The 14,784-nt window shown below is 47.2% G+C and overlaps 1 protein-coding gene across 6 annotated transcripts in view; it reads right to left on the bottom strand.

Annotated features, from left to right (window-relative positions):
- The window catches only part of Smarca4 (SWI/SNF related, matrix associated, actin dependent regulator of chromatin, subfamily a, member 4), a 91,034-nt gene that overhangs the window by 7,124 nt on the left and 69,126 nt on the right, over window positions 1-14,784 (bottom strand). For 3 of the 6 annotated variants that reach the window (XM_021206548.1, XM_029543635.1, XM_021206549.1), the window contains one exon: window positions 9,084-9,337. In XM_021206548.1, the coding sequence (XP_021062207.1) occupies window positions 9,084-9,337 (254 nt within the window). Of the gene's footprint in view, window positions 1-9,083; window positions 9,347-14,784 lie in introns of all 6 variants that reach the window. The other 3 variants (XM_021206547.2, XM_029543634.1, XM_029543636.1) reach the window with 1 other exon arrangement.

Here is a 14,784-nt window from a genome sequence, read left to right as displayed (position 1 = left end):
GCCAGCCTGGTCTACAAAGTGAGTTCCAGGACAGCCAGGACTATACAGAGAAACCCTGTCTCAAAAAACCAAAAAAAAAAAAAAAAAAAAAAAAAAAAATCACAGACTCTCTGTGCAGACAAAGTCCACTTAATCTAGAAAGTTCCAAAGCAGCAGCTGGAGTTCACGCTCTGACAGTGCATGCCTGGCCGTTTGTGTCCATGCTATCACATGGTGCCTGGCCCAAGTTCAATGCCACCTTTCCTCCTGTGATGAACGGTGAAAATTTTGCTTTGAGCAAGTTAAGTCACACTCAGTTAAGGCACTGGAACTGTGAGCTAAAACCCTTTTCTCCCTTAAGCTGTATCTTCAGGGTATTTTATCAGAGCAACAGAGATGAAATGAGGGTGACACATCGATATCATGAAAGAAACCCTTGGTCACAGGAAACTCTCCCAGGCACTGGGTTGGCAGCAGATGGATGGCCCAGGGCTAGGGCACCCACTGCAGCTCTTCCTTTCTTAGCTATTCTGCAGTGAGGCTAGAGCCTGGCATGTCTGGTATGACCCGTGTTTCTGGGTGCACAATGAAGATGAGCACCATCGTGGAGGCTAGCACCCGCTGGCACCCCACAGCCTTTCCCAGTCATGGTCAGAACCTGGCTTTGCTCATGTGCCCGGGGAGGGGCTTGTTTGACACACTTACTGCAAACCCTGTGCTATATGGCTTATTTCTTTCTCTTCGTGGTGTTTTGAGCTGAACAGATCTTAAGTCACTTACAGGGCCTTAAGTAAAGCCTGTTGAAGGAGCATCACAGAGAATGTCCTCACCACTCTACACATCACCAGGTCAGAACTGGTCACCCTGACAAGATGCTCTCTCCAGCTGTCAGCGTCCCCACCCTGTCCTGCCTGCTTGTCTCCCCATGAACAGCAGGCCGAGTCACATAGTATGCTCTGCTATTGACAAATTACTGGCATGTGACCAAAGTCTGATAAGACAGGCACAAAGGAACAAAGATGTACACAGGTGGCTGAAGGGCCTGCACTGTCCCTTGCAAAACAACTTTTCTTTTTTCTTTTTTTTCTTTCTTCTCTTTCTTTCTTTTTTGGTTTTTCAAGACAAGTCCCTGAATTGGCATACAAGCCCGCTTGGGAGTCAGCAGCCTGGGTGGGGCCCTTACCTGTGTTGCTCCACACCAGCTCAGCTGTTAGAAATAGCTACTGTCAAAGTTTGTTCTTTTCTATTTTTTGCGGACAAGTTTTCTCTGTATGGCCCTGGCTGTCCTGGAACTCACTCTTTGTAGACTACACTGTCCCCAAATTCAAGAGATCCACCTATTACCCAGGCTTCCTGAGTGCTGGAATTAAAGGGATGCGCCACCACCACCACCACCACCACCACTACCATCAGCACCAAATTACCAATTCTTTTAATCTCATGTGTCCCATCAAATTCACTTCTGATGCCTCTACACTTGCTTCCTGAATGCTGGGGGCTATGGGTGTACACTTCTGCAGTGCTGGGATGGAACCAAGGGTCTTGTATATACTAGCTAAATATTCTGGATAAACAGACCAGTCCTGGAAACAAAGTTCTTATTGTGGTCTCATGTTGGTCAGGTTTAAGAAGCCTAGATTATCTGTGGAGCCCAGTGCTGTACAGGACACAATTTCCAACACCTCCATTTGGTGAAGAGATCCTGAATATGGCACTAGAGGAAGTCAGGCTGATAATGAAGCCTGTGACTACAGGTCCACAGGAATGGCAAGAAATCATCTGGGAACTAGGGAGCAGGAGCAAATGGACAGCAAACTGAGGCTAGAGGCAGACGGGGGAGGCCGAAGGTCTCTACTGGCCAGCACTGCGTGGCCACAGCCCAGGCTGAATTTGTCAGCAATCCATCTGTAGCACCTCCGTGTCAAAGAACACCTCAACCTTTTTTTTTTTTTTTTTTAAATTTTTGAGGTATCAGGAACCTGGGAACCAAAGGGCAATGGGTATTTTGGTCTAGCAGAACAAATGGGCTGGGGAGTTTGGGGTAACTACATGTGGAGATCATGCAAGAGAGGTGGCTTGCACACCACTTGCAGAGGCTTATTTAGTGGGATGTAGAAGCTTTGTTCACTATAAGGCCTTCCCAGGGAATACAGGGTGCTGCTGACCCCAGGGAAACAGGACAAGAGGCAGAGGATCTAGCACTCCAGACTCCACACAGCACCCCATCAGTCCTGCCTGTTTGCACGTGAGCTACGGGCTCATCACTGGTCTCATTATCAGCTGCCTGCTTACCTTGGTGTAAATGTTTGGCCCCGGGCATGAAGCCCAAGATGAAACCTGTCTCTTAACCAGAACAGGTGAAGCTTTTCCAAATAGATTCTAAGGTGAGCTCATAGCCTTAGGTGGCTAGACAAGGAAGTAGTAGGCCAAGGCTGCCCCAACTGAGTCGAAGAGTGAGCACTGCCTGTGGCCTGGCCTGTGGCTCACTTGACCTTACTCTGGCCAGAGTCTGCCACAGCTTGTGGGCCAGGTGCTAAGCAGATGGTTTTAGCCACAGACCTGGACCCACCAGGCAGCATGCCCAGATGTTACTCAAAGGTTGAGAGGCTGAAAAGCCAGAGGGCTCATTTGCCCCATCTTCTCTGAGGATTGCAGCACGGCCCCCTCTACTTGGAAGAAAAGACTTAATTGTACAAGTACCTCAGGCAAGGAGTCACACCCTGTCAGCAGGCATCTGCTCCCTTCCCCAAGCATTGCCTCTCTCCTCTGAAAAACATCTGCCTTCTGCCTCTGTACACTGAGCAGGGGCCTGAAGAAGATAGTGTGGCCTGCTGAGAAGTCCCAGGCAGTGCTGTAATACCTGGTTTATTTCTGGGCCTGAAAAGTCACCTCACTCAGCAGCCTGACCTCTCAGTCTTGTTCTCCATTTGGAAACTGAGGCATAGAGATAGAGCATAATTATAAAATTTACCACTTTCAACCTTCCAGAACAGAGAAAGTGGAATCAGATATGCTCAGCCTGGCAGTGTGTCTACCACCTTGGAATGTCAATTACAGACATCATCCCCCGTCGTGCTACAACCCAAAGTTCACAACTTGAGGTCACCATGACCTCAGTACGTATTAGCAAGATCTCTGGGAGGTCTGCAGCCCGGGACAGCTGAGGGATCCAAGGCACTTGTTCACCTAGGCCAGCTGGCCATGAATGGCGCCCTCTAGTGCTCTGAAAGTTGTCCCTACGCACTTGAAAGATTCTGCTTGGTGCCCTTGTTTTCCATGGTCCAGGACTAGGTAAAACCCCAACTCCTGACTCCATTCTTTCGTTTGTTTGTTTGTTTTTGGGGAGGTGTTTTTGAGACAGGGTTTCTCTGTGTAGCCCTGGCTGCCCTGGAACTCACTCTGTAGACCAGGCTGGCCTCAAATTCAGAAATCTGCCTGCCTCTGCCTCCCAAGTGCTGGGATTAAAGGCGTGCGCCACCACACCCGGCTTAATTTTCTTTTTTCTAAAAAGGATTTATTTATTTAATGTATGTAAGTACACTGTAGCTGTCTTCAGACACACCAGAAGAGGACATCAGATCTCATTACAGATGGTTGTGAGCCACCATGTGGTTGCTGGGAATTGAACTCAGGACCTCTGGAAGAGCACTCAGTGCTCTTAACCTCTGAGCCATCTCTCCAGACCTCACTCTTAATGTTCATCCATGTTCTGATTTCAAAGTTAAGACCTTGTGCTCCCCACCTCACTTCCCCGATCGGCCTCTGGCTGCTGTGTGCGACAGTGCTGGGGACGGTGCTCAGACCACATGTGCCAGGCACAGCCTTACTCTTGCTCTAGCAGCTCTCTAACATGGATGGAGACGGAGACCGCAGGGAGAACAGAGCAGCTCCATTACAAGGAGTTGGGTAGCCAGGACCCTTACAGATCCCTGTGAGCTCGAGGCCAGCCTGATCTACAGAGTGAACTCCAGGACAGCTAGGTCTATGCTGAGAAACCCTGTGGAATGCGGTGGGGAGGAGAGCAGCACTGTGGTAATTCAGGTCCTTCAGGTTTCATTTTCAACTAGGCTCACTGCATATCTGAGTAGAGGGCTTTAGGAAGGAATCTGAGAAGATCCCAATCTGTAACTCCAATGCTCAGAAGGCTGTGGCAACTGGATTCCTTTAAAGTTGAAGGCAGCTTCGGCTATAAATAAAGCAAGTGCTTGCCTCAAAAACAATAAAGAGGTTAAGAGCACTGTTTGTTCTCCTAGAGGTTCTGAGTTGAATCCCCAACAACCACAAGGTAGCTCATTACCATCTATAATGTGATCTGGTGTACTCTTCCTGGCCTGCAGGACTATATACAGGCAGAAGACTATATATATAAGTCTTTAAAAAACAAAACAAAACAAAACAAAACAAAAACAAAAACAAAAACCAACCAACCAACCAAAAACCCCAAAAGGTTCAACTGTTTTCCTGACTATTTCATTTGATGGCTCAGGGTGCTCTGGCAGAAGACAGAGGTTCAAAATTTCGAGCATCTATATATAACTCCAGTTCTAGAGCATCTTCTGTACTCTGCTATCAGGCACACAAATGGTGCACATACATACATACAGGCAAACACTCACATACATTAAAAGATTAGAAAAAAGTTTGATACTTGCTAAGGCTACATAGTGAGCTCTTGTCTAAAATAAGAAGTAAAACTCAAGTTTAATGCTACAATGTTATTTTCCCCATCTTCTCTCTAGCACAGCCTGAAAGAGGGTAAGGGTCACTGGACCTGACCTGTGAAAGCTGCCAGCCATGCCAGAGGCCAGTGCTGACTCAGAACCTTCTGGATGACAGGTATGTCATACACAATCTGTGGCCTCTGTCCTTGGGTGCTGCAAAGTGACCTCTGAGCCCTTGAAATGCCATTCTGGGCAGGACGTAGGGCTGTGATTTAAGCTGGTAAGTCTGGGTCAGGCTGACCAGCAGAGGTAGTGGATACAGAGGTCAGTCATGTGAATGGCCAGATGTGAGCACATAACCAAGTCCCAACCAAACCCTTGGGTGCCCAGGCATCCGTGGCTGTATCACCAACATACGCAGGAAAACACAAGGAAGGGGGAGACAGTGAGAAGATGCCTCTTCAGAAACTGCAAGCAGAGGCTGGTGAGATAGCTCAGTGGTCAGCACTGCTCTTCTTAAGGTTCTGAGTTCAATTCCCAGCAACCACATGATGGCTCACAACCATCCATGATGAGATCTGATGCCCTCTTCTGGTGTGTCTGAAGACAGCTACAGTGTACTTACATATAATAATAAATAAATCTTTGGGCCAGAGGGAACAGAGGTCTTGATTTCAATTCTCAGCAGCCACATGCTGGCTCACAACCATCTGTACAGCTACAGTGCACTCATATGCATAAAATAAATAAATGAATCTTTAAAAAAAAAAAAAAAAGGTTCCATTTATCACCAGAATTGTGGATGTTCTGTTAGCTACTTCCCTTGGCCATTTTCTTTTCTTTTCTTTTCTTTTTTTTTTGGTTTTTCGAGACAGGGCTTCTCTGTGTAGCCCTGGCTGTCCTGGAACTCACTCTGTAGACCAGGCTGGCCTCGTACTCAGAAATCCGCCTCCCACTGCCTCCCGAGTCCTGGGATCAAAGGCGTGCACCACCACGCCCGGCTCCCTTGGCCATTTTCCTCTCCACCTTTTTACCAGGAGAAGGCAGACTTCGCCTAAGCTCACAATGTACATACAGCCTAACAGCTTGGCTCGCCTTCATAGGAGCAAGTTTAATTGTCAAAGTATGCACAAAATGTGTCACTGCTGTACCTAAACATATTTTTTAAAAATTTCTTGAAAGAAAGAAAGGGGGGGAGGGAGGGAGAGAGGGAGAGAGGAAGGGAGGAAAGAGGGAGGGAAGGAAGGAAGAAAATTTCTTAACAAAGTAAGGTAGGTATCGGGCCAGAAAAGTGAGGCAAGGCTGTCTTTCCTCAGGTGACGTATGACTGTGACTACGAGGAATCCATGTTAGGGTGAAGGGACCTGGTTCCAATGAAACCAGAGCTCACCGCCACCCTCAGAGGCTTCCGGTGACAATCCTTTCCTCTGTGGAGTCTGGATTCCTTGATACTGTTCACTCTAGTAAAACTCACAGAAATCAAGTATCAAGCCCCAAGACCTCTTGTCCCCAGGGTCCTATATGATCACGGTCACTGCCCCACTAGGTGTGTAGCACGTAGGTTTCACTCTTACTATACATAAGGAGGCTGGGCCCTCTAACAGAGCCATCTTGACAAACCAACTCTAAGAGTCTTCACCTTACCACCTGCACTACAATCACATCTACTGTGCTCTGGAGATGGTTCTGTGCCACTGCTGGTGAGTCATGGGCAGTGACATGAGGTGAAGGAAGCATTTTCAGCATGGTACAGAATGAAGTGACTGAGGGCTTGGCACTTGTTCTTTCACATGGACTGCTCCAGGTACACTAAAATCCAGCGAAGTGCACGCACTGCCAGTGACCATCATGCTCACATCTAGAAATAAAGGCTCAATATTCATAGCTACCCAGAGTCCCTCTGGGGCAGATCACCACTCAGGCCCACTTGGAGGGTTCTGCTGCTTACTGTCTAGCAGAGTGGATCAATTCGGAACTTCAGCCACATTTGAAGTACACAGAGCTTTGTAGATACTGGCCCTCTAGACAGCAGTAGTATCTGTGCCCACAGCTCTCAGAAAGAGGCTATTACAGTTGTCAAAGCTTCATTCCCCGTCGATGCTTCCTGTCTAGAAGACTGAAACCCTGCTGCTACACACAAGGGCTGGGCCCTTGGGACAGAACAACTAGCACAGAGGAGTTGAGCTCAGCTCAGAGGATGAGGTTTAGTCGCTTCAAGATCATGGCATCAACTGCCAAATTTTTAGATCTCTTGGATATCATTCAATTTTTCATTAAAAAAGATTAATTTAACGGCTCAGTATTTTTTTAAACAGTGTGTATATGTGGGGGCTTATACCACAAGCACATACACGGATGTCAGAAGACAACTTGTCAACTCTTTTCTACCATGTGGGTCCCGGATATCAAATTCAGGCCTCTGGGCTTGATGGCAGGTAGCAAGGGCCTTTTCCCAGTAAGGCATCAATGTCTCTTGCTCACTTTTGTTGTTTTCTGAGTTCAGACTGGGCTCAAACTTATGATCACCCTGCCTCAGCTTTACCCCAACCCCAAGGCTGGGCACCAGCACACAGAGGCCACTCTGGTTTTAATGTGCATTTCCCCATATTCTGTGTATGCAAGAATCCTGGCACTCCTTCCCATGGAGATTGGATCACCAAGAAATCCTTTGAGAAGATATGTCTTCACACCTCTTGTCCATGTTTATATCAACTCATCTTCCCACAGTCTGGCAAGAATCTGCAGCAGGGCAGTGGTGGTGTACAGCTTTAATCCCAGCACTTGGGAGGCAGAGGCAGGCAGATTTCTGAGTTCGAGGCCAGCCTGGTCTACAGAGTAAGTTCCAGGACAGCCAGGGCTACACAGAGAAACGCTATCTCGAAAAACCAAAAAGAATCCGCATTACTGCAAGGGAAACATCCTGTGGTGACCTGACTTTCTGATCTCTAGTTTCTCAGCTATTAGTGATCCATGCATGGCTTCTGCGTCCCACTGAAGGGACGATGGAAGATGGAAGGTCTTTGCTGGTGGTCCCTTCTAGAAAACGGTTTTACCCTTCAGAGTTTTATAACCATAATCTATTTCAAAGGAAAAGATGCTCATAACGTGTCAGAGGGATCAAGGGCTGTCTTCTCAAGTGGCTTCTCCAAACCTCAGGAGGGCTCACTGCAAAAGCCATCTTGTCTTCCCTCTGACCTTCAAGTCTCCTTCACTTCAGTTTAAGTTTCCTCATGAAAACAGTACAGGAATGGGCAAGCATGTAAAAGCACGCAATCACACACACAAAGACATAACAGAACACATAAGCCAGAGGCCAGTTATTTTCACTGGACTTTTACTACTCTCTATCTGGACACAGCAGTCCTCCATTTTCTATCTGTGTGGAATCTGCCTGAGCGGTGAAGGCAGTGAACTATAGTGACATTCATTTTTAAACCACTCCCACATTTTCAGATCGAGCTGGGAAGCTGTGCCAGAATGGACATGTGGAGGCAAAGAACAACCTGTAGAAGTTGGTTCTCTCCAAGTGGGTTCTGGGGATCAACTGCAAGTCACCAGGTTTGATGGCAAGCAACTCTGTCCACAGAGCTATCTTCCCATCCAATCTGCACTCACTGATTTAGGTACCATAACCACCCTTAAACTGTTTCACTACCCGACTCTTCTCAGATGTGAGTGAAGACTCACAACTTGCCGTACAACCCTTTCCTCTGGATGACAAACCTTTCATAATTTGCTTACTGAGACACAGAAAACTGTCACCGTAAAAATTCCATTAAGGGGCAGGCCTCAGCGAGTGTGTGTTGGAAAGGTAAATTAAGATCAAGAGCAATGGAAAGATGAGCAAACCCTAAGCTTCATGCTTCCCACCTTAGGTTAGTCAAGGCCTGCATGGGAACCACACCGCATCAGCCACAGAGGAGCAGCGCAGCCTGATGCCGGCTTCAACATAGCTGAAAACATGCACTGTCTCACGTGGCCAAACCTCATCAGACATTCCACTCTAAGAGTAAGTGGAACCCGGCAAGGAACAAGACAAGGTCCACAAACTCGCAACATCTAAATGACCCTGACACAGGGAGAGGAAGAACTATGGATGCAGCAGGAAGAACAGAGGCCTCAGTCATTGGCTATCAAGCCAGAACCTAAGTGCCCACCACCAAGCCAACAGTTGCACCTGCTGCTGCTACTGCAGGGTGCGCTACTTCAGACAGAGCAACGGTCACATGCCACCTTTGCTGACAACCACATAGTGCCTCTCTATTCTGCCACCTGCTCTTTTCCTGTCATGGTGGAAGATACTTGTATGTATCCCTGCTTTAGACCACAAGACGTCCTAGGTCAGGATGAAAACACAGGCCTTCAGTGTAGCTGTGTACCAGGTCCTACTCCCTATGCTTCTCCATCACTCCCAGGGACCCCTCCACCAGTGCCTCAGCTTACCTGTCTTTGTACTTGATCACAGCATCCACGATCTTCTTCATCTTCTTGGTGAGGTTAGGTGGGTTTGGGGACAGCTTCTCTGCAGGTGGCCGCCCACGTTTCTTCTGCTTCTTGCTCTCCTCATCTTTGTCACGGCTGCGGGTGCTGGTGGTCGGGGTGGAGGAGCCGGCCTCGCTATCTCGCTTACGCTTACGTGAAGATTTCTTCTGCCGGACCTCCTCTTCGATCTCCTCCAGCGTGCCCTCCTCGATAGCCTTCAGGGTCAATAGTGGTAAAATAGGACAGCCAGCACCCAGGTCGATACAGAGAGGCCACGACACGCACTCCTGGGGCCCGGCTAGGGAGGGAGGAGGCCCCCAGACTGACATCCTTCCAGCATGGCTGGCTCAGGGCACAATATCTACTGTGAACCCAGACTTGATTCTTGAAGGTAGGAAAGGCTAGTGCTCCTTTACTTTGATGTTCCACCCAGGGTGCATTCAGAAGACTGACCACACAGGATCATAAGTGGGTCAAGGAAAAGCCCAGCCACAGTGATACAGACACCCAGGAGACCTTGTTCCGGGTTCTGTCACCATCTACAAGTCACTTATCGATTGTCTGATTGTGTGTGTAGACACGTATGTGGCAGTGGGAATGGAAGTCAGAGGACAAGCTACGGAAACTGGCTCTATTCTGTGGCCCTTAGGGAGTGAATTGAGGTCAGACATGTTGGCAATAGCTTTGGTTAGTATGGAGTGCAGTGGAATCAAGCGCCCACAGTGGCTAGCAGCCAACCCTCAGAACCTTTACTTGGGCCACTACGTGAGCCCCAGTGCAGCTGTGTAGCTGCAGCTCACACAGCTCAGGCCCACTATGTTGTATGCAGATCTCTTATCACTTTCACTACTAATATTATTGTTGATTATTTATTTGTTTTGATTCAGGGCTTCGTGTAACTTAGGCATGTCTTGAACATCTGATCCCCTGCCTCAAATGTCCCCACTTCTGGGTAAGGCATGTGTCATCATGTGCATTCTTGTCCTCTACAGCGCCATTGTCTTCCTTTTCTCATTCTGTTTGGTGTTGAGGGTGGGATTCAGGTCTCAGGTACCAGCTAAGCAGTGTCCTGATGCACAGCCTGTCTGCCTGCTCAATCTTTCAGTGCATTAGCTAGCTGCACTAATTTAATTCCAACCAGTCCTTGGACATTTTAAAGTGTTTGTGTGTGTGTTTATGGGGGCTGGAGAGATGGCTCAGTAGTTATGAGCACTGGCTCCTCTTCTAGAAGACCCAGGTTCCTTCTAGCATCTACATGGCAGCTCCCAGCAGTCTGTAATCTCATTTCCAGGGGACCTGACACCCTCACACAGACATAAATAGAAGCAAAACACCAATGTGAATTGAAAAAAAAAAAAAAGAAAGAAAGAAAGAAAGAAAGAAAGAGAAAGACTTATATTCCTCTTTTGTGTGAGATCATTAGATCCCATGCAGCTGGAGCTAATGGTAGCTGTGATGTAGTTCTGGGAACTGTGGGTCATCTGAAAGGGCCATAAGCACCCTTACTACTGAATCACCTCTTTAGCCTCATCTTGTGGCAGTGCTGTGGATGAGACCCAACACCTCAAACAGGCTTGCCAAGGCTCTGGCCCCTGAGCTACGCCGTTCCATTGCTGCTAGGGCTGAGAGAGACTGTCATCAGACTCTTCTTAAATCAGCGTCCTCAGGGTGAAAGGCCTGAGAAGAAGGACATGCTAAATAACAACAGCTAACTTAAAAGGCTTCTCTAAGGGAGCTTGGGATCAAGGGAGGAGTCTAAATCAAACACACACAGCAGGTCACTGTTTCACCCTAAGACTTTCAGATAGCGACACAACACAATATGGTCTGGCCAGGTCTCACCACAAAGTTACAACTGAGCTTCCAGCTGCAGCAGGGTAGAGAGGGGAAGCATCTGGACCAGGAAAGCAGCATCTAGGGCATGTGGTAGGAGATGAGGTCCAACTGTGGGCTGCACTGCACAGGCAGGAGTGAGAAAGTGCTCTCCACATTTATGTCTACCCAGAACTTCAGAAAGTGAGGGACCTTATATAGAAACAAGATCCTTGTAATCAGTTGATGATGTTATTTTGGCAGGGAGCAGTACTGACTGAATTCTGGATCTGAAACATGCTGTCCTAGCACAGAAAAGCAGCTCCATTCTCGTTTTATAATTTTTAATTATATGTGGGAATTTAATCTCCTGGAGCTAGAGACAGAGGTGGTTGTCGGCCACCTGGTGTGTGGGTGCTGGCAACTGAACATGGGTGCTCTGTAAGAGCAGGATATGCTCTTAACCACTCAGTTGTTTTTTCACGCCCTTCAGACTCTTGTGAGATAGTATGTGTGTGTGTGTGTGCGCGCGCGCACGCGCCTGTGTGTGTCTTGAGGGTAGTTAGTGGTGACCACTAGCTAAGAGCTGTTGAAGCCCTAGAAGCTGAGTTAGCCAAGGCTATTACTCAGGCCCTCGAGGGAACATGACCCTGTCAGCAAACCACCTTCAGTGCCCTGGCAAGTTTCTGAATTATGTTGAATGGCCCAATTATGGTACTTTATCTAACCAGTCCCAGAAAAATACAGGCCTGGGTAGTGGCCAGATGAGCTGGAAGATCTGGGTACCCAGAGCGACCAGCCTGAAGAATGCCACTGCCCACTAGCAGCATGGGAGAGGACCAGTTCTACAAGTTTCCTTAATGTAAACTGGATTTTTTTGAAGCAAGGTCTCTAGTAATCAGAGGCATCCTTGAATTTCTGATTTTCCTACCTCTACCTCCCAAGTGCCAGGTTGACAGGCATGTGCCACCATACCTGACTTTATAATTGTAAGTTATAATTAAGACATGCTCCCTTTAGCCAATGCTGCCAGGACAGCTGGCTATGCACATACAGCATTCACACGAGAGCCCATCCTCATACTGAAACTAGATCACAGAACTTAATGTATGAAATAAAAGGATGAGAGCTGGAAGACAGCTCAGCAGGAAAGCATCTGCTGTGCAAGCTGAGGACCTGAGCTTAGATCTGCACTACCCACATAAAAGCCAGGAATGGTGGCATATACCCTTAGCCCTGGTATGTGTGGGGTGTGAGGTGACAGGATGTCCTTGAGTTTAATGTCTAGCCAGTTTAGCCAATAGTTAACACCAAAAGGGACCAGGAAAAGAGCTCAGTGGTTGAAAACACACACTGCTCTTTCAGAGGTCCTGGGTTCTATTCCCCACACAACCATCTCTGACTCCAGCTTCAGGAGGCCTTACACCTTCCTCTGGTCTCTGCAGGCACAGACATACAAGCAGGCAAAACACCCACATACCTAAAATAAGTCTATAGGTAAAAATTACCGAGACACTTGTGAAGTAATCTATTTTTTTTTTTTACAGATGTATTTATATTATTTTATGTGTATGAGTATTTTGCCTGCATATACATCTGTGAATCGTGTGCCTGGTACTGAAAGTGGTGAGCCTGTATTGGTGCTAGGAATTGAACCCAGGTCCTCTGCAACAACAAGTGCTCTTAACCACTGACCCAATTCTCCAGCCTGGAAGTGTTGTATTTCTAAAAGAAGTAAAACTACAAACGCTCAAAACAAAAGGCAAAAGTCAGGCCTGGTGGTGCACACCTGTAGTCCCAACACTTGGGAACATAAGCTCCAGGCCAGCTAGGGATGAAACAGTCACCCCATGAAGTATAAAGAAAAACGAGACAGAAAATGGGGTTAAATCTTTGTACCTTGAATTTGTCAAGTCTTAAACATAGATCAAAGCATAAACAATAAGATAGATAGCACCACCAAGATGGCTCGTAAGAGCTTGCCCCCACGCCCAGATCGCACAATGGAAGAGAACAGACTACAAACCCCGACTTCCATGTGGTATGGCATGTGTGCCCTATTCATAACCAAATATCATGTACATTCAAAACAGTAATCAATCTGGAGGATATCATCCTGAGTGAGGTAACCCAATCACAAAAGAAGTCACTAGATATGCACTCCCTGATAAGTGGATATTAGCCCAGAAACCTAGAATACCCAAGATACAATCTCCAAAACACAAGAAAATCAAGAAGAAGGAAGACCAACGCATGGATACTTCAATCCTTCTTAGAATAGGGAACAAAATACCCATGGAAGGAGTTACAAAGTTTGGAGCTAAGACGAAAGGATGGACCATCTAGAGAGTACCCCACCCAGGGATCCATCCCATAATCAGCCACCAAATGCAGACACTATTGCATATGTCAGCAAGATTATGCTGAAAGGACCCTGATATAGCTGTCTATTGTGAGGCTATGCCAGTGCCTGGCAAATACAGAAGTGGGGATGTTCACAGTCATCTATTGGATGGAACACAGGGCTCCTAATGAAGGAGCTAGAGAAAGTACCCAAGGAGCTGAAGGGGTCTGCAACCCTAAAGGTGGAACAATAATATGAACTAATCAGTACCCCCAGAGCTCGTGTCTCTAGCCGCATATGTAGTAGAAGATGGCCTAGTCTGCCATCATTGGGAAGAGAGGTCCCTTGGTCTTGCAAACTTTATATGACCCAGTACAGTGGAATGTCAGGGCCAAGAAGTGGGAGTGGGTAGAGGAGCAGGGCAGGGGGAGGGTATAGGGGACATTTGGGATAGCATTTGAAATGTAAATGAAGAAAATATCTAATAAAAAATAAAAATAACAGTAATAAATAAATTGAAGAGGAAGGTCAGGAGAGATGGCTCAGGGGTTAATAGCTCAGACTACTTTTTGCAGAGAATCCAGATTCAATTCCTAGCATCCATGGCAGGTGGCTCACAACCTCTACCCACTTCCAGCAACTCCACCTGCAGGGGGTCAGATGCCCTCTTCTAAACTCACTGGCTGTGAGCATATACAAATGCACAAAAATAAACACAAAATAAATAGTAAGAAGAAGAAAAAGGGAGGAGATGAAAGGAAAACAGAAAAGAAGGATCTACCTCTAAGTGTATCTGGGATAAGAAACGTTAAAGATCTACTGGGGTGGCAAAATGGCTAAGTAAAGGTAGCTTGTCGCCAATCTGATGACCTGAGTTTGGTTCCCAGGACCCACACTCAGGGAAAAGGTCAGACTTGCCTCTTATCAAGTTGTCCTTTGACTTGCACATACTTCATGGCTTGGGTGCACCCTTCCCCAACCCCCACAAATGCACATATGCACATTTCCAGCTAATAGAAACATAATTTAAATGACTCATGAGGCTGAGGCAGGAGGACTGTTTGAGCCCATGAATTAGAAAACAAAACAGGCAACACAGTAACAATATCTTCTCAAAGGGGCAGGGGTGGGTGGCAAGGGACAAAGAAACTTCTCCAGAAGATACAGGAATGGGCAAGAAACACAAAAACCACATAACCAAGGCAAGATGCGACAGGTCTTAATGAGGATGTGGCAAGACCGAGGACTGGCTGGCGCATGTGTGGCTGGCATTTGTTCTACTGACACCATTCCCTGGTACATATAAGGGATGGTAAGGCAGGCACGCATGGCTCACCAATTATCACCCACAACAGCCCCTCAAAGGAAGCAATCCAAACACCCGCTGACTAGTGGAAAGATAAGGAAGCACTCTCAAGAATGCAGCATTAAGGTGCTATGCTCACAACAGTTACATCATGTGAAGAAGGGGAACGTGGTGCTTGCCTATAATAAGAGCACTTGTTG

This window comes from Mus pahari, chromosome 10, assembly GCF_900095145.1.
Source record: "Mus pahari chromosome 10, PAHARI_EIJ_v1.1, whole genome shotgun sequence".
NCBI lineage: Eukaryota > Metazoa > Chordata > Mammalia > Rodentia > Muridae > Mus > Mus pahari.
This window is presented reverse-complemented; position numbering and strand designations above follow the sequence as displayed.